The sequence below is a fragment of the Herpailurus yagouaroundi genome, unplaced genomic scaffold (assembly GCF_014898765.1).
Source record: "Herpailurus yagouaroundi ecotype Mexico unplaced genomic scaffold, PumYag 218, whole genome shotgun sequence".
NCBI lineage: Eukaryota > Metazoa > Chordata > Mammalia > Carnivora > Felidae > Herpailurus > Herpailurus yagouaroundi.
The window spans coordinates 6,268,150-6,286,602 of record NW_024412449.1 but is presented as its reverse complement, the minus strand read 5'-3'; the positions used below and the strand labels follow the sequence as shown (position 1 = coordinate 6,286,602).

Below are 18,453 nucleotides of genomic sequence, written 5' to 3'. Positions count from 1 at the left end.
CTGTGGAAGGCAAGGCTTAGCTCTCAAGCCAGAAAGATCTCATAGTGGAACTTTCCACAGACCCCATACAGTGTTCTTGTCCAACGGAGACCTCTGGCACTAATGGACTGTCAAGTCATAGAACTCAAGAGTTAGGCAGCTGGCACCTCCTTCTTTCCACTCATCATTTAGCCACCAGAGGACAACTCCCACTTTCCTAGTGCTTTACTATGCAGAACAATCGAGTTTCTTTGTTGCCACTCTTCTGTGTAAACTAACTGGGACCCTTCCTATCATAACCAAAAGGCCCCATTCATGAGCTTTCAAGGAAAAAGAACCAGCTCCTCTGAGATGAATTCTGCCTGTCTGGGTATCTTTGGTGTAAAACAACCGTTTCTATGTCCCCACTGATTTTCTGGGTCAGGGCAGGGCACTCAAGGGTGACTTATCTCTCCTCCATAATGTTTGGGGCCTCAGCTGGGAACACTCAAGCAGCTGGAAATGACTCAAAGGACTAGGGGCTATAATCTGCTGAAGGCTTTTTTGCTTACATGTCTGGTGCTTGGGTGACCTGAAGACTGGGCTCAGCTGGGACTATCAACTGAAGCATCTACATATGACCTTCCCTTATAGGTTGGGCTTCCTCACAGCATAGTGGCTACATGGTCGTGGGACTTCTTACGTGGTGGCCTTTCCGGTAAACTAAAAGGCCATCTATTACTTAACCTCAGAAATCACATAGCATAGAGATTCATGGTAAGGTAACATAACCCTTCCCGCTCAATAGGAGGAATGTCAAAGATTCGGCGACTGTACTTTAAATCTGCCACTATCTCCCCCCAACAGAATACTGACACATGACTTCTGGAATTGATAAGGGTCAAAGGTCCATTCTCTGGGGCTTTGGTAGGCTCTTCCATCTGCCTAGCTCAGGGCTCATGTCTGGGATGCAGCTTCTCCACAGCTCTCAGCCCAGGCCTAGGAAACCTGACTTTGGGCTTCTTATTTGTACCTAAGGGTGTCAGGATTTGGAGATGAGGGTCTGGGAATCCAGTACACCTGCTACTGACTCTTACAGCTATAGAACTCTTGTCTTGCACCAACTACTTGGTTCCCTGGTGATGTAGAATAGGTGTTTATTACCACTGGCCCCAGTGACCTCCAAGGCAGGCTGCAAGGAAGGGCCTGGCAGCCAGTGCCCAACGTCAGCCCCAGTGGGTCTCTGTGAGCATGTGTTGGAGTGGGGTGATGCTGCTGGAGCAGGACTCCTCTCGTTGAGGGAATATCCTTCTTAGGTTCTACTGCTCTTGCATCAGTGTTTTGGGGAAAGAACACCCTTGGATGCTTGTCTGATAACATATGGGGCAGGAGCTGTGGCTTCTGGTTCTGCAGTGTCTGTGGGAGGTCCCACAAACACCACACATTCTCCAGATAGGAGTGTTCTCCCCTCAACTTTACCCAAACAATGAAATAAGGCTTCCCGCACTTGTAACGAGTTGATTCTGGAGTCCCAATCCACCACTCCCATGGCCAAGAGACTCACCATCAAGATGTGGTTCCGAAACAGTGGTTCTCTTTGGGAGTCAGTCCATGCATGTCAGTCTATAAACCCCACAGGGGAGTGACAGTGTCTGCTTGCTATTTACAGCATCTTGCTGATCCTTGGTAAATACTGCTTAATGATGCATTTGCACAACTCTGAGGGCTTCAGGGAAACCATTGGTTACAGAGAGGACTGTTGCCCAGGGTGGCAAACTCCAAAGCTACAGGGACCAGTTATGTAAGTGGAAGAAACCGACTGGCTGGGGCCTGAGGCCCATAGGAGAACACATGCTCCCCGTAAGGAGAGCAGCCACTTCTCGGCTGTATGCCCGCCATGCGGAAGGCCGGCCCAAGGCTTGCCAGATTTTCTTAGTTTTCAAGAGAGGACAAAAGGTTCAATCTATTAAATCTCTCCATTAATTGTTGTCAACTTAGTCAATGAAAACAAACACAACCACATCTGTGGGCTGGATGCAACAGGTGTGCTGTCCCTTGCAAGCCAGGAACCCACGGGGTTCACAGAAGGTCTGGTTTCACAGAGTTGCCCCTGATCCTTGGATTAGTGTAGCTCAAAGGCTACTGCCCTGCGCTGCTCCTCCTCCCCACCGCTGGCGCCTCCACCCTGACCCGGGTCTCAGCATGTTATTGCTGTCACAACAGCTGCACTGAAAGGTCCTTCTTAGGCTTCCGTGACCTCTGCAAGAAGATTATACCTGTAAATCCCCGCAGCCGGCAGCCAGGGTGGGGGAAGGGAAGAGAAGGAGGGGGCAGTCTTCCCTCTCCACGTCTGCGCCCCTTTCCCCATAGCCCTCCCTGGGCCTTTTTCTGCCAGGTGTACATGAAGAAGACACTCTCCGCTAGTTGAACCAACAAGGCTGGATTTTTTTCCAAAGAATTTTTAGTAGTAATGAAGGGAAAGCACAAGGAAAATAAACAGACATGGCCTAGAAATGGGTGTGTTTACAGAGCCCGGTCCTCGGAACCCAAGGGGGCCACTGTATGTTGAATAGCGGGGCCAAGGGAATCCAGTGGGGGAAGAGGGAGGAAGAAGTGGGTTTTCCTTCGGGTAAGGAGGGGGCTGAGTCTCACCACTTTTAGGCGAGGGGGACTCCGGTAATTAAAAGACTTACTGGGGGAAAGGGGGCTGGGAGATGGCGGGAGTCCTCAAAATTCGGGGGATGGGGATTTCCATTCCTGAAAAGGGGGTCAAACTAAGCGGAAGGTTGAGAGGAGTCAATGGATGACACTCCACGCCAGGAAGGAGGGGGCGGCTCTGCAGAGGGGGCCTGAGTACGGTGAGCAGGAGAGGAGACAGCCTCTTAGCAATCCTAGTCCCGGGAAGGTTTGAAAGCAGCGGTGCCCCAGTGACGCCGGAAAAGATGGAGCGGTTGCCATGGCGACACGGAGCACACATCGGAAATAAATAAATAAGCCGTGCGGGCTGCAGCAGCCGCGCCCCCGCGGGACTGGAGCGCGGGGGAGGGGGCCCCGCGGGCCCGGGTCCCCGCAGCCTGCGCGTCCCAGCCATTGGCAGAGCCGGAGGGGGGGTCACCCCCCCCGGAGGGGGGGCGAATGGTACAGTCCTCCGCCCGCGCCCCGGCCGGGCCCGCAGCGAGCGAAAGGCGAGCCCAACGCAGCCGCTGCCGCCGCGGCGGAGCCGGAGCCGGACCCGAGCGCGGAGGTGGCGATGGAGGGAGTCAGCAGCCACCGGACCCTGTCCTACAGCCGCTGGAGCTACGACAGGTAGGGCGGCCGCCTGCAGGATGGGCTCGCCGGGCTCTCCGCGTGGCCCTGCGTGGGCGCCCTCCCCTGCGCCCACCCCGGCGGGAGGAGCAGAGTTCCCGGGGAGCGCGGCCGCCAGCGCTCAGACCCCCCCGGCTGCACCCGGACCCTGGAGCGTCCGGCTCGTCGGTGCCGGGAGCGGCGGATATGCGAAGCCGGAGCGGAGCGAGGGTGTGCTCACACCTGCGGGGCAGAGCCGGCGGAGGAGGGCACCGGGTCAGACGAGCTGCCTCCCCACCTCGCACCCCGCCCCCATCCCAGCCCGGCTGCCCTGCGGTGTCCACCCGCGCCGCAACCGCACGAGGGAGCGTGGAGGGGCCCCGGGGCGGGCGGCGACGCGCGGTGGGGCGAGGAGGGGCCCCGGGGCGGTGGGTGAGGACTGCCGGCCGGCCGGAGCGCCCCAGCTTGCTGCCGGGGACCTGCGGGTCGCCACGGGCTGGGCGGAGCGGAAGGGCGGCCCGGGGCGGGCTGTCGGGGCGCCCGCAGTGTTGCCAGGCGCCCCGCCCGCCCCGCGGGCACCGGGAGAGGCTGCGGGCGTGGGCGGCCGGGAGTCGCGCTCCCCACGCACCCGTCCTGCCGGGAGGAATCATCCTTCCAGGTGAAATGAGAAAAATGAGGACAACAGAATGAGTCGGTCATCAAGCGGAGACTCATTCTGAGATTTTTGTCCTTTCTACCTATTCGTGGTGTGTTAAATGTCCCCTCTCTTTTAAAAATGAAACCATGACGATAGTAGATAGTAGATTGTTGTTGTTGTTAAAGTTCACAACCCCATGAGGATCTCTGGAGTTGCATTTTCTGATCCCTGGTCCTAATTGGGGAGCGCTGGAAGAGAAACTTCATTAACTGGGCTGATCTCTTCTCCCTGAAGCCCTGCTTCCTGTGCTCTCCTTCCCTTCACTGCTAAAAGCCTTCCTGCATCTTTGACACCCCTACCTTCGGAGATTCAGAGAACAGGGTCCCCCTGGGACCCCTTTAACTCGCCCTCCAATTGATTCCATCTTTTTCCATTCTTAACTGGTGATCTCTCAGCCTGTAAACCTAGTCAAGTTTGTGACGCCTCCCTCAAGAGGGGTGCAACTGGTCCACCTCTCTGCTTTCATCGCCTTCTTTGGGAGAACATGTCTAAATTGGTTGATTCTGTTTCCTCACCAACCCTGCATTGCACAGTCCTAGCCGTCTGCTCGCTGTCCAGCTCACAACTGCAGCGAACGTGCCCTTTTTAAAAATAGTGTTTCCTATGGAGAGGAACTCTAAAATGATTGGAGTATTCAACTTAAAATAACAAACCCTCGGAGCTTGCCTTCAGATCCCAAACCACACATGCATTTGCTTATTCTGCAAACATGTATTGACTGCAAACTGTGTGTGGGGCCCTGGAGATAAGGAGATAACAAGACATAATTCCTTCCCCCAGAGGAGCACCCAGTCTAGATCCTAGTAGAAAGAAGTGGCAACATATGCCAAGGACCTAATACGTGTATAGGAGGGAATTTTTAAATTGAGACAATTCTATATAGTAACTAGACTTTTTTCCTGTAAAAACAAACAACAGCAAGACACTGGAATCAGACAGCCTGGGTTCAAATCCGGACTCCACCTAGCTCACTTGCAGCAAGTCACTTTCCCTTTCTAGGCTTCAGTTTTTTCTTCTGTGAAATGGGAAGTAATACAAGAATTAGATGGGAACATAGTAATAAGTGGTATCTATCACTGTTGTATTGATAAATATTGTAAATGTCTCTGAGAACCCTGTCTTCCATAGATGCTTAGTTTGAAAAGCAGTGTTCTCCTTTTTAGACCCCTAAATAAAGACCTTTCCTGGGGTTCTACCCTCAGAACCTTTTTCTTCTCACCCACACCATCTCAACACCTGCGGAGCCATGGGAAGAAAATAGCTTCCCTGGTCCGTATCCAAACTAACTGAATCAGAATCTCCAGATGTGGAACTCAAGAGTCAGTGTTTCGGATACAGCTGGTTTGGCTTTTACTCTGGAACCATTGGTCTATATCACTCACCTCCATTTTCCAGTTAGTGCTTAGTCTGTAAAGCATAAGGGCTGAATTATTTTAAAATCGCACCGTCCTCAGTAAACTTTTAAAAACCCTACATAAGCTACACATATATGTAGTCCCCATATTAAAAGTGAAATTCTGTGATTGTGCTGTCCCCGTCCCCACCCCTCACCCCTAGAAGCAAACCACTGTTAACAGTTCACACTTTCTGACTCTGTTCTTTGACTTCTGCCCCCACCACATCTCTGAACATTTGAACTCTCCTTCACACCCCCCTAGAAGTTGGCCTCTCTGCATTATATAGCGTGTTCTTTTTAATCTGTTCCCCTCTTTGCTTTTCAGGTCATGTATGTATCAGTCATCTATTGCTGTGTAACAAATTACTCTTAAGTTTAATGGCCTAAAATAATAATTGTTCTAGTTAACTCGAGATTCTGTGCGTCAGGAATCTGGGCTGGGCTCGGTTGGGCAGTGTTTGTAGTCTGGCCTAGGCTTGGCTTCTCTTGGCCGTGCTTACTCACGTGTGTGGTGCCTCAGCTGTGAAAGCTAACACATTTGAAGCTTCTCTCCCCAAAAAGAGAGAAATCCTTTCTCGTCTTCCAGCAGGCTCGCTCAGGTCTGTTCACATGCTGGTAGAAGTTTCCCAGTGAGAAAGCAGAAGGTACGAGGTCTCTTGAGGCCTAGGTTTAGGACGTGCACATCACCCTGTCGCACTGTATTGGTCAAAGTGAGTCAAAATGTCAGCGCACGTTCAGGAGAGAGGAATAAGCTTCACCTCTTGAAGGGAGGAGCTGCAAAGAATTCATGGCCATTTTTGCAATCTACCACAATATGAGGCCTGCATTTCTTTAATTCCTCACTCCTCTTGGTCCCCACTGTCCCAACGTGAGCACATGCCAAAGCTCCCCTCTCTTCCGTTCTGCTGTGTTCCATTCTATTCTCAGGCTACACCCTGGTCCCAGTTATCACCTCAGTGCTTTTAACACAGAAATCAATATCTTCAACTCCACTCTTTTTGTCGAGCCCTAACCATGCCTCTGTAAAGGCTTGTAAACATCTCCATGTGGGTATTCTGTAGATATTCCACCAACACCCCTAACTCAATGGGTTCAAAGCCAGATCCTTCACTGGTAACTCTGTATTCTCTATCCAGCATCCCTCTAGCCAATGAACTCCTCAAAACTCTGACAGTGATTTTGAACTCTCCAAGGGTAACCATTCTGTCTATTCTTATGTATATCACTGATTGTTACGAAGATAAAATGAACTGACTATGAAAGATGAGTGGCCTGGAGTACATCTCATCAAGACCCTGTGTTCTCAAGAGCTTGGCACTTGGTTAACCATCTTGCCTCCATTCAAGCTCTAGTCGTTATCCCAAAGATTTCAGGGTTTATGTAAATTACCAACTAGCCCTCTTCACTCACAATTTCTGGACCTTCCCATTCTAGAAACTTCTCTTCAGCTATTCACAGAATACATCCCTACATGTTGGCTCCTGGGATCACCTCACCCCTGATATCATACACACTACTATCCCAATCTCTGGCCTCATGCGTCTCCCTCGTATGTTCTTCCCACCACATTATCGAGTTATCTAGCGCTTTCATGTCTGCTTTTTCTCCTGCCAGCCTTTTCCTGGCCTCTCTTCTTCCTTTCCTATCATGGACCACCTGGCAGATTATCTGAACCACTCGCTACCATCGCTTTCTGTTTCCTTGCATATGCTTGCCACAACTCCAGCCCCGTGTGGGCCAGCGTTAGGATCCCCACCCCCTCTCTTGTCCGGGGCATCAGAGCACTGCCACAAAAACTGCAGGACCGTGATGATCGTCGCCAATTTCTGGGGCTTCATCTTGAGCTGTGCCATCAACAGTCTTTCCCTTCTCTGGCTTAGCATCACTCCCATCCCCCACAGCAGTTCTTCTGCATCACACTCAGGGCCCCTCTTACTTGACCCTTACTCCACACCCCCAGGCCCTAAGCAAATGATATTGCCTCCTGCTCCTTTGAGAACTCTTCACATGGGGCTCAATCTTCTGTAACTTCTTGATTCCACATCACTGCCACGCCACCTCAGTCACACCCTTTGGGGGACTTTTTTGTCATCTCCAAATCTCTTGTTATAAATAAGTCCACAGTAGACAACCTTATATACGTAACATTTTTTCCTCATATCTGGTTATTTGATTAGAATGAACTTCTTGAAGAGGGATTGCTAGTTTCAGATTTGGGTGACTGTTGCCAGATTATCCTCTAGAAGGAGTGGATTGATGTGTATTCTCACGCTCAGAGGCTCTAACTGCATTGTTTCATGGTGATCTCTTTGTTTTGAATCTGGCCCCCCAGACTCTGAGACAGTGTACACAACTTGCTTGGAACTTGGATTTTGGAGTCACAGTGACCTGACTTTGAAGCCCAGCTCCCTCAATAATTGGTTGTGTGACTTTAGACAAGCAACTTAACTTCTGCATACAGAAAGATGATAATAATGATACCTGCCTTTGAACGTGGTCCATTCACTCAATATGTATTTTCTGAGCACCTCCTAAATGCCAGGCAACATTATAGATGTTGGAGACAGAGCCGTGAACAAAACAAATTCCCTGGTCCCACAACTCTTACTGTCTAGTGGGGGGAGATAGACCCGGACAAAAACATGTATATAATATGTCAGTGCTAAGTGATTTACCTAATATGCTAAGTGCAAAGAAGAAAAATAGAGCTGAGCAAAAGGAAGAGAATCTCACTACATGGAGGTTGGGGTGGAGGTGAATATGTTGTATTATATTATCTGGTTGGGGAAACTCTTTCTGATAAGGTGATATTTCAGCAAAGACAGGTAAAAAACAAGGGAGTGAATGGGGAAGGATGTTCTATAGAAGGGAACAGCAAGTGTAAAGGTTCTAAGGTAGAAGTGTGCCTAGTGTATTTAAGAACAGCAAAGAGGCCAGTTTATCCTTGTTTCCCTTTATAATACTTCCTTCCTGCTGCTCCGCCAAACCCTACCCTCCTCCTATCCTCAGGGAACCACTGATCTGATTTGTTTGCATATCCTAGAATTTTATATAATTGAAATCATTCAGTGTGTATTCTTTTTTTGTTTTTTTGGGGTTTGTTTTTTTTTTTTTTTGGTCTGGCTTCTTTCATGCATCTATAGTTATTTTGCTATTTCTCCATGTTGTTGCATGACTCAGTCATTCATTTCTTTTTATTGCTGATAGTACTCCGTTATATGGAGATACCACAGTCTGTTTAGCCATTCCTCTGTTGGTAGACACTTGGGTGGTTTCCAGTTTTTGGCTATTACAAATATAACTTTTGTGATTGTTTATGTACAAGTCTTTGTACGGGCATATGTTTTTATTTCTTTTGGGTAAATATCTATGAGTGGGATGGCTGGATCACATGGTAGGCACATGTGTTTTCTTGGTAAGTATGCATTTAACTTTTTTAAAAAACTGCCACTTTTCCAAAGGGGTTGTACTGCTTTACATTCCCATGAGCAGTGTATGAGAGTTCCAATTCCTCCACATCTGTGGGACAACTTCGTATGTTCTGTCTTTTAAATTTTGGCCATTCTAATAGGTATGTAATCATGTGTCATTGTGAGTCTATTTGCATGTCCTCCATGATTAATGACATTGAGCATCATTTCGTGTGCTTATTTGCCATCTATGTATCTTTTGGGGGGAAAGTATCTGTTAAAGTCTTTTCCCCAATTGTTACTCAGTTATATGCATCCTTATTATTGAGTTTTGAGAATTCTTTGCTTTTTCTGGATCCATGTCCTTTGTCGGATATGTGACCTGCAAATATTTTCTACAAGTCTGTGGCTTTCTTTTCAGTCTCATGTATTTTGAAGAGCAGAATTTTACATTTGGTGCAGTCTAATTTAACAGTTTGTTCTTTTATGGATTGTGCTTCTAGTGTCTCATCTAAGAAATCATGGCCTAACTCCAGGTGAAAAAGGTTTTCTCCTAGGGATTTTCTAATTTAGGCTTAATATTTTAGGTCTGTGCTTCAGTTGAATTAACTTTTGTATGTAGAATGAGGTTCACTTAAAAAAAAAAAAGGTTATGGGGCGCTTGGGTGGCTCAGTCGGTTAAGCGTCCGACTTCAGCCAGGTCACGATCTCGCGGTCCGTGAGTTCGAGCCCCGCATCGGGCTCTGTGCTGATGGCTCAGAGCCTGGAGCCTGTTTCAGATTCTGTGTCTTCCTCTCTCTCTGACCCTCCCCCGTTCATGCTCTGTCTCAAAAATAAATAAACATTAAAAAAAATTAAAAAAAAAAGTTTAATTGTTCCAGCACCATTTGTTCAAAAGGACTTTGCTTTTTTTGCACCTTTATCAAAACTGGATTGTCGTTGTATTTATTTCTATACTCTCTATTCTGCTCCACTGATCTATTTGCCTTTCTCAATGCCAACACCACACTATCTGGCTGACTATAGCTTTGCAAAGAGTCTTGAAATCAGGTAGTTTAGGATCCTCAACTTTGATGTTGTTGCTGTTCTCCTCCTCCTCCTCCTTCTTTTCAAATCTGAAGACCCACTTATTAACCTAGAATTGTGAAGATCTCTTTGTAGTTATTGCAATGTTGGCGGCCCTGCCCAGGGCCCATCCCCAAGCCAGAATCAAGCTACTTGGCAAGTAAAATCCAAAGGTTTCTGGGTGAGTGTGGAGCCAAAACAAGACAAAAGAAATGCCTGGGAGAGGCTGTTTCATCCAAGCACTGGAGAAACCAGGATGGTCTTCTTCAAAGCTGTTTGTCTCTTCTGGGTCCTTGTTAATTTCACATTCCTTTTATAATCAGATTTTCAAGTTCTGCAAAAACCAAAAAAGACAAAAGTCTGCTGGGATTTTGACTGGGATTGTGTTGAATCTATAGATCAATCTGGGGAAAGTTGACTCTTGGTAATGGTGGGCTTTCCAACCTATAAACATAATGTATCTTTGTGTTTATTTAGATCATCTTTCATTTCTCTCAAGCATATTTTGTAGTTTTCTGAGTATAAGTCTTTCACCTTTCATAAGATCTATCCTAGAGTATTGCATACTTTTCAATGATATTGTAAATGGTATATCTTTAAGTTCAGTTTCCAATAATTAATTGTCAATGTATAGCAATACAGTTTGTATCATTGTAGTGATATATATAACATAAAATTGGCCACGTTACTAATTGCTAAGTGTACATTCAGAATGTTGTGTAACCATCACCACTATTTCCAAAACTTTTTCATCACTCCAAACAAAAAATTCGTACTTATCAAGAAATAACTCTTCATTGACCCCTCTCCCCAGCCCCTGGTAACCTATAATTTCCTTTCCATCTTTATGAAGTTGCCTATTCTAGATATATGCCTATAAGTGGAATCATACAATATTTTGCCTTTTGTGTCTAGCTATTTCACTTCCCGTGATGTTTTCAAGGTCTATCCATGTTGTAGCATATATGAGTACGTCATTCCTTTTTGGACTGAATAATATATTACATGCATATACCGCATTTTGTTTCTCCATTACTCTGTTGATGGACACTTGGGTTGTTTTCACCTTTTGGCCATAGTGAAAGTGCTACAGTGAACACTGGCATACAAGCATCTGTTCCAGTCCCTGTTTTCAATTCTTTTACGTGGATCGTAGGAGTGAGATGGCTGGATCAGATACTAAGTCCACGTTTAGTTTTTTGAGGAACCACCCAACTGTTTTTCACAGCAACTGCACCATTTTATATTCCCAGCAGCAACACATGAGTTTCCCATTTCTCCACATCCTCGCCAACACCTGTTATTTTCTGGTTTTAAACCATCCTAGGATGTGTGAAATGGTTTCTTACTGTGGTTTTGATTCATATTTCCCTAATGACTATTCATGTGCTTATTGGCCATTTGTATATCTTCTTTGGATAAATGTCTGTTCAAGTCCTTTGCCCCCATTTTTTTGTTTGTTTTTAAATAAACTCTTTATTGAAGTGTATGACCTCATATGAAAAAGCACACAAGTCATAAGTGAAGAATTTGGTGAATTTTCACAAAGTGAATACACTCTTATAATCAGAAACCGTCCTATCTCTGCCCTCTAACTTGAGGGTTACCATCATCCTGACTTCCGTTAGGCTGGCTTCAAATTGGAGAGGTTAGTTTTGCTGATTTTTAACTTAATTTAAGAGTACCAGGTGTATTCTTTTGTGTCTTCCTTCTTTTAAAAAAATTGTTTTTAATGTTTATTTATTTTTGAGAGAGAGGGTGAGAGAGAGAGAGAGAGAGAGAGAGAGAGAGAGTCAGTCAGTTGGGGAGGGGCAGAGAGGGAGGCAGACACAGAATCTGAAGCAGGATCCAGGCTCCAAGCTGTCAGCACAGAGCCTGACGCAAGGCTCAAACCCATGACTGTGAGATCCTGACCTGAGTCAAAGTCGGACACTAAACTGACTGAGCCACCCAGGTGCCCCTGTGTCTTCCTTCTTGAGTTTAACAGTGGAGTCATCTGTGTTTCTGCATCAAGTTGCAGTTAGTTCATTCTCACTGCTATGTAGGGTTCTGTATGGATTTACCACAATTCACCCGTTCCACTACGATGCACGCTTGAGATATTTCCCAGTTTTGGTTATTATTAACACTGGACATTTGAATGCATGTCTTTCTTTTGGTTGGTATTTCTTGGTGGCTTTTTTTTCAGCTTCATTGAGGTATAATTAGCACATAGGAATTTTGTATATATGTAAGCATATACACACACATGTACATGTAAATATAGACTCTATAAATATATATATTTAAAGAGTACTACTTGATGTTTTGATACACATATACATTGTGAAATTATGGCCACAATCAAGTTCATGAGCATACCTATCACATCACAGTTACAATTTTCTTTCTTTCTTTCCTTTGTGTGCGTATGCACGTGTGTGTGTGTGTGTGTGTGTGTGAGTGTGAGTGATGAGAAAACTTAAGATGTATCCTCATAGCAAATTTCAAGGATACAAATAGTATTGTTAACTATAGTCCCCATGCTGTACCTCTGATCTCCAGAACTCATCCTTATAAGATAATCAAAACTTTGTAACCTCCGACCAACATCTTCCCATTTTCTCCATCTGCCCAGCCCCTGGAAACCACCATTCTACTCTTCCCTCCTATGACTTTGACTAGTTTAAGATTCCACATAAAGTGATATCATGCAGTATTTGTCTTTCTGTGTCTGGCATATTTCACTTAGCACAGTGTCCTCCAGGTTCATCCATGTTGTCCTACATAGCAATTTCCTTATTGCTTAAGGCTGAATAATTTTTCAGCCATATATATATATATATATATATATATATATATATATATATATATATATATATTACATTTTCTTTATCCATTCCTCTGTTGATGGACATTTAAGTTGTTTCTATATCTTGGTGTGAATAATGCTGCAGTGAACATGGAAATATCCCTTTGAGGTCCAGATTTCATTTGCTTTGGAAGTATGCCCTGAAGTGAGATCGCTGGATCATATGGTAGTTCTGTTTTCACTTTTTAAGAAAGCTATACCATTTTCCATAGTTGTTGTACCAATTTACAGTCCCACCAACAGTGAACAAAGGTTCACTTTCTTGGTAATGCCCTTTAAGCACAAGTTTCTAATTTGGAGGAAGTCCAATTTATCTATTTTTTTCTTTCTTTTTTTTAAAATGTTTATTTATTTACTTTTGAGAGAGAGAGCAGGGGAGGGGCAGAAAGAGAGGGAGACAGAGAATCTCAGGCAGGCTCCATGCCATTAGCGCAGAGCCTGACAGATGCAAGGCTTGAACTCACAAACCTTGAGATCATGACCTGAGCTGAAATCAGGAGTCAGACACTTAACCGACTGAGCCACCAGATTCCCCTCTATTTTTTCTTTTGTTTATACTTTTGATGTAGTATTTACACATTCATTGCCAAATCCAACGATTTACCACTGTTTTCTCCTAAGTGATTTTAAGGTATATATTTAGGTCTTTGATCCATTTTAAATTCATTTTTGTGTGAGATGTGGGTCCAACTCTATTCCTTGGCATGTAGAAATCCAGTATCCAGCTGTCTCATTGCCATTTGTTGAAGAGACTATTGAATGGACTTAACACTCTTGTCAAGATTCAATTGTCCATAGATGTATGGATTTATTTCTGGACTTGCAATTCTACTCTATTGGTCTGTGCATCTATCCTTATACCAGCACCTCACTGTTTGATTAATTGCAGCTTTGTAATAAGTTTTGAATAGGAGAGACGGGCAAGGAAGCAAGACATGACCTGTATTAAACATGTCTAGGGAGGGCTGTGACTCCCAAGAGACTAGGTTGCCAAGATGGCACAGAGGGGGCAGTAGAAAGAGCTCAGGCTTTGTTATTAGTCAGACCTGGTTCAAATCCCAGCCCCACCTCTTATTAGCTGTGTACATGTAGCACAGTATGGGAAATCTTTATTGTTTTGGTTGATTATAAAAATCCTATGTGCCACTTGTAGACATAAAAGAAGCAAAGTCTAAACAGTTTAGAAGTGTGTCAAGTAGCAAGTTACTTAATGTCCTTTAGTCTCAATTTCCCTGTCTGTAAAATAGGGGTGATGATTTTCTTCTAGCGAAGGGTCATGGTGAGACTTGAATGAGATGATGTTTGTATACCCTTTCAGGTAGGCTGTGGATTAGAAACAGACCACACACATACCCACTATAGGATTAGGTAAAACGAAGTTCCTAATTTAACTGGCCCAGAGCTTATTGGTGACCAGGGGCCATACCGGCCAGGAGTCTCCACAGCACATCTTGCTGCGATTTTCTGTTGGGCCCTTGGTTCCCACCCAGGGCACACAGTGCTGGCCGACATTCTGTGCACAGGCAGGTTTCTGCCAAGTTGAGAGAGTACCCAAATCCTTATTGTAAAAGTAGCCCTTTGTACTTAAGGCTTACTTCGTCATTCTGAGACTACTTGACCCTAACAAAATATATTCTGTTTTCAAAAGGTAGACTCTCTTGCCACGAGAAAACAATGTCGAGGCTCTCCTGGTTCTTTAGAGCCAGCAGCTTGGTGTCCGCAGAGCCACCTACTTTTGGCCAGGGCGAGGCTGAGGCGGAAGGGGAAGCGAGTCAGTGTCTGGACGGTCCCGAACAATGGCTCTGGCTTCTGTCCCCTAACGTTCCAGAAAGTTGTTCCTTCACAGTATTCAAATCACCTGCGCAGTGTATGTGTGACCTTGGGAAAGCTACTTAACTGCCATGAGCCTCCATTTCCTCATCACTAAAATGGAAGTAATAGTATTAGAGGAAATAGTACCTACCGTTGTAGGGAGTAAATGACTTGATGTTTCTAAGGCTTGATAAATGTAGAGTGCCCGGGACAGTGCCTGCCACATGGTGAGTGCTATTTCTGTGCTGGCTGCTGTTATTACGAGCCAGCACAGAACGAGATTCCTCTACAATATCGGCATTTTCCTGTCCAGTTGAATCTGAAAGTTAGGCCATTCCTAGATACAGGGATAGGTGCCATGGCCCAGGCAGGCTCTGCCCCAAGGTGGAGCTGTGTGAGGAGAGTGTAAGGGCAGGTAAGGGAAGGAGGCCGAGGTACCTAGGGAAGCGGTCCAGGGACTGAAGAGGCATGGCTGATGAAGACCAGTTGGGACCAGTTGGGTGAGAGGGGCATAGTTGCAGGACCCCCGGGCTAGGGATGAAAAGCGAAGTCAGATGAGAACTTGGGGGGTGGGGACCTTAGCCAGTGCCTGAAGTGTGGGTGACAAGGTCTAGCTTCCTCAAGGGGGCCAAGCATTTAGCCCCAGTGGAGAATTCACAAGCAGATCAGGACACTGAAACAGCCCCTTCCCTTAGCACTTGGACTCAGGCCACAGCTGTTGAGAGACTACACAGAGGGAACCATAGGGATGAGCCACCTAACTCCAGTCCCTACTGCTGGTGGGTCAGAACCACCAGAGAGGCTGGGAGAGCAGGGCAGTAGCAGGGAAGATCAGGCTTGGGCACAGCCAGACTGACCACTGTGGCATGTAAGTTCACAAGCAGCTTCTTCTGAGACAAAGTGGTGATGCTTTTACTGTCTGTACACTGAGTTTTATGAAGCAGGGAAAGATGTTGGGAAAAGCACTGTGCAGGGAGTTAGGAATCGAGGATCTCATTCTGGCTACTCCATTAATTTCCATTCTGGCTCTGGGCAAGTCACTTGCCTCTCTGGGCCTGTTTCCTCTGAAGTTGAAGAGGCTGGACTGGTTGACTGAGCACTCTTATAGTTCTGGTATTCTGTGAGTGCGTGACCCAGGGCCTTCTATGTGTTCTGTGATTGGAAAGGCCAAGGTGCAGGGATGCGAATAGGGCAGGCTGGGATTGGAGGTCCTGGCCAAGGCAGTGCCAGCTTCCAGGGTGCAGGAGGGGGGCGGGGGGGGGGGCCGGGGCGGACCCCAAAGCCAGGTGGTTGGAGGTCCTGCTTTGTTCCAGAACTTTTGGAATATAACTATCCTTTTGGCAGATTTAATAGCAGTGTAGGACCAAAATGACTGTGCTGGGTAGGGCAAATGAGAGTGGTGGTCTAGGGTCAGTGAAGCAATAGTTCTGGGGGAGGGTGGAATGTGGGGGGTGGTCTGTCTCCCATGCAGTCGGCGTGGTTGGGGCTCAGGGTGATAAGGATTAGAGAGAAGAGCAAGTCGTGGAGGTGAGACAAAGATTTCTCAAGTCTTTTGGGACTTGTCCACACTGAGGTTTGAAGTCATCAGGCAGTGTGGCTTCCCAGGTAGGATGACAGGATGCTTTTAAACAAAGGTAGAAAGACCCTGGAGCAGCGACATCATTTCTGTCACCAAAGGTGGAGAGAGGGGCACAGTGTGGAGGACAGTTGCCAAGCAGGGGCTCACAGGAACCCACTGATATCTGACTCCTTCGTTCTGAAATATCCTGAGCCCTGATGATAGATAAATGCCGAGCCTGGCTCTCATCTGGGGCATTCTTACCCAGCATGTGCTTGGGAGAGACGCACACCTTTTTTCTCCATCCCGAGCAGTGTGGGCTGTGCTGCAGTTGGAGAAGTTAGATCTCCTAGCTCAGGTGTGTGTTCCCAATCAGCCTCACTCTGATATTTTGGGCATATGTTTTGGTCTCCTCTAATCTGAAGATTGACAGAGCAAATCCTAGGGTTGTGTGTATGTGTGTGGGTGGGGAGGGTCTGTTGATGAGTGCCAGGCCAGGCTGTGGGGAAGTTAGCAGGCGTTAGGGAATAGCTTGCCTGTGCTGTTGCCAGAGGAGGCAGATTTCTGCACGTGAACAACGCTAGAGAGCTGTGCCGGCTGATTGGAACCTAGCATCGGAACGAAGGGCCCAGAGTTCAGGCCAGGCAGATGAGGGCCTAACATCTAAGAACCTTTGGAATCAGGCAGGGCCTGCATCAGGGTAAGAGGGACCCAGTATTATCTTCTTACAAGGTCACATTCCTCAGCAAAGATTTAATCCCAACCTGGCTTTGCCTCTGTGCCCTCTCCGGCACTGCAGACCAACTAATCGGGCCAGGAATTCCACAGTGCACCAGGAGGGCACTGTCCTTGCACCTGCCCCTCCCTCCACAGTCTGGTTTGCCCTGGGTGGGAGAGTCTGGGTGGCATTCGCTTCTCCCCATCACTAGATGTCAGAGAGCAGATGCAGTGATGGTTTGGGCTCCTCTGGGAGAGGGCTTCTGCGAGTGTGTTTTTCATGCAGCTGAGCGTGTGCACCAGTAATTGTGTATGTGGGGTATGAACGTGTTGTGCCAGGGCGTGTATGCACCACTGAGCTTGTGCACCTTTCAGGGAGGCGCACATGTGCCAACAAGAGTGGCTATGTGGATGTGTGTGAGTGGCAGGTATTTGAATGAAAGCAGGTGCACTGGAGAGAAGTGACTGCGAGAGGCAGGAGGGAGAGACTGGCTTGCTCTCTCTGTCTTCTTCCCCTGCACCTTGGAAGTGGGGGTGGGGGAGGACAGGTACACTGCCCTTCTCCCAGTGCGAGATAGGCATGGTCAGGGTCATGAGCCTGCCCCACCCTGCCTGGGCAGTTTCTTCAGGGGTGGAGGGCTGCAGAAGCACCTCTGGAGAGTAGGAGGGGCCAGTTAGATCTCGGAGCTGATAGCTGTCTGTGTGACCCTGCATGATGAGCTGTGTGGGCAGAAGACCCTGCCCTACCCTCCTGGCTCGCCCCAGAGGAGCTGGGAGCGGGATCCCCGCCTCTGCCATGAGGGGCTGCTGAGGCAATCCGGGGCCGCATCAATGTTGGATGAGCCCACGCCGCCTTCGCAGGGCCTCGATACCATCTTCCTCGGTCTCACTTTTAGTGTAACTGGAGAGCCCAGGGACCAGCCCCGGCCTGCGACTGGCGATCTTCTCGTGACTGCGCCACCTGTGGGGGGACTACAGCTGGGGTGGGGAGGCCGGCGCCAGCTGGGGTAGACTGTCCCGGGACGGGGTTGGGGCCTGCTGGCCCGGCCTCTCTGGACAGGGGCGTCGGTTCCAGCCTGGCCTCTCCTAGGCCCCTGGATCCCAGTGCCGGGTTACACCTCCTCCCCCCTCCGGCCACGTCGCCCTCTCCGGGGTGTCATCTGTCTAGTGACCTGTCCTTGGGGCAGTTCAGTCCCATCCCCCCTCCCGGATTTGGGGGTTTCCTGCTCAGGAACAGGCTGGAGGGGCATCAGCTAGACGGACAGAGATCCCCTAGGGGAAGGAAGGGGAGTAGCGGCAACTGGGCAGAGCCTCCCGCTGCAGGTGAGTGTCGGGAGCCCTGAGTGTATGCTGGGAAAGGGAGAGGGCAGGACTGAGGTCTGGGGGTCCCGGCTGGCCATGCTTCTCACCACCTTGACCTCTTCTACTCCAGCCCCCACACCTTACCCCTTGTGACACCACACCCAGCCTGGCCCTGCGAGGCAGCGGTGGTCAAGTGGGCTGGTGGTCCTTGAGCATCTGGCACAAGTGGGCAGTCACTGAGCTGTGGCCTTGGGTGGTTGGGCCTGGGCAGCCATTCTGGTGGGCGTTGAGGTTGAATTAGATTAGCAGCCTGTTTCTGTACATAGTTTAACAGAACACAGGCCTGCCTATTTGTTTACATACTGTCTTTGGCTGTTTTCGCACTACAACTCAGAGTGGAGT

At 47.8% G+C, this 18,453-nt stretch overlaps 1 protein-coding gene across 2 annotated transcripts in view; it reads left to right on the top strand.

Moving 5' to 3' along the window:
* Positions 1–2,968: 2,968 nt before the first annotated feature.
* The window catches only part of TUB (TUB bipartite transcription factor), an 87,799-nt gene continuing 72,314 nt past the window's right edge, over positions 2,969–18,453 (top strand). Inside the window, exon 1 of one of the 2 annotated variants that reach the window (XM_040456963.1) lies at positions 2,969–3,264. Coding sequence is in view for 1 of the 2 variants with exons in the window: in XM_040456960.1 (XP_040312894.1) it covers positions 3,209–3,264 (56 nt within the window). In the remaining variant the exon portion in view is untranslated. The remainder of the gene's footprint in view (positions 3,265–18,453) is intronic. The other variant, XM_040456960.1, reaches the window with a different exon arrangement.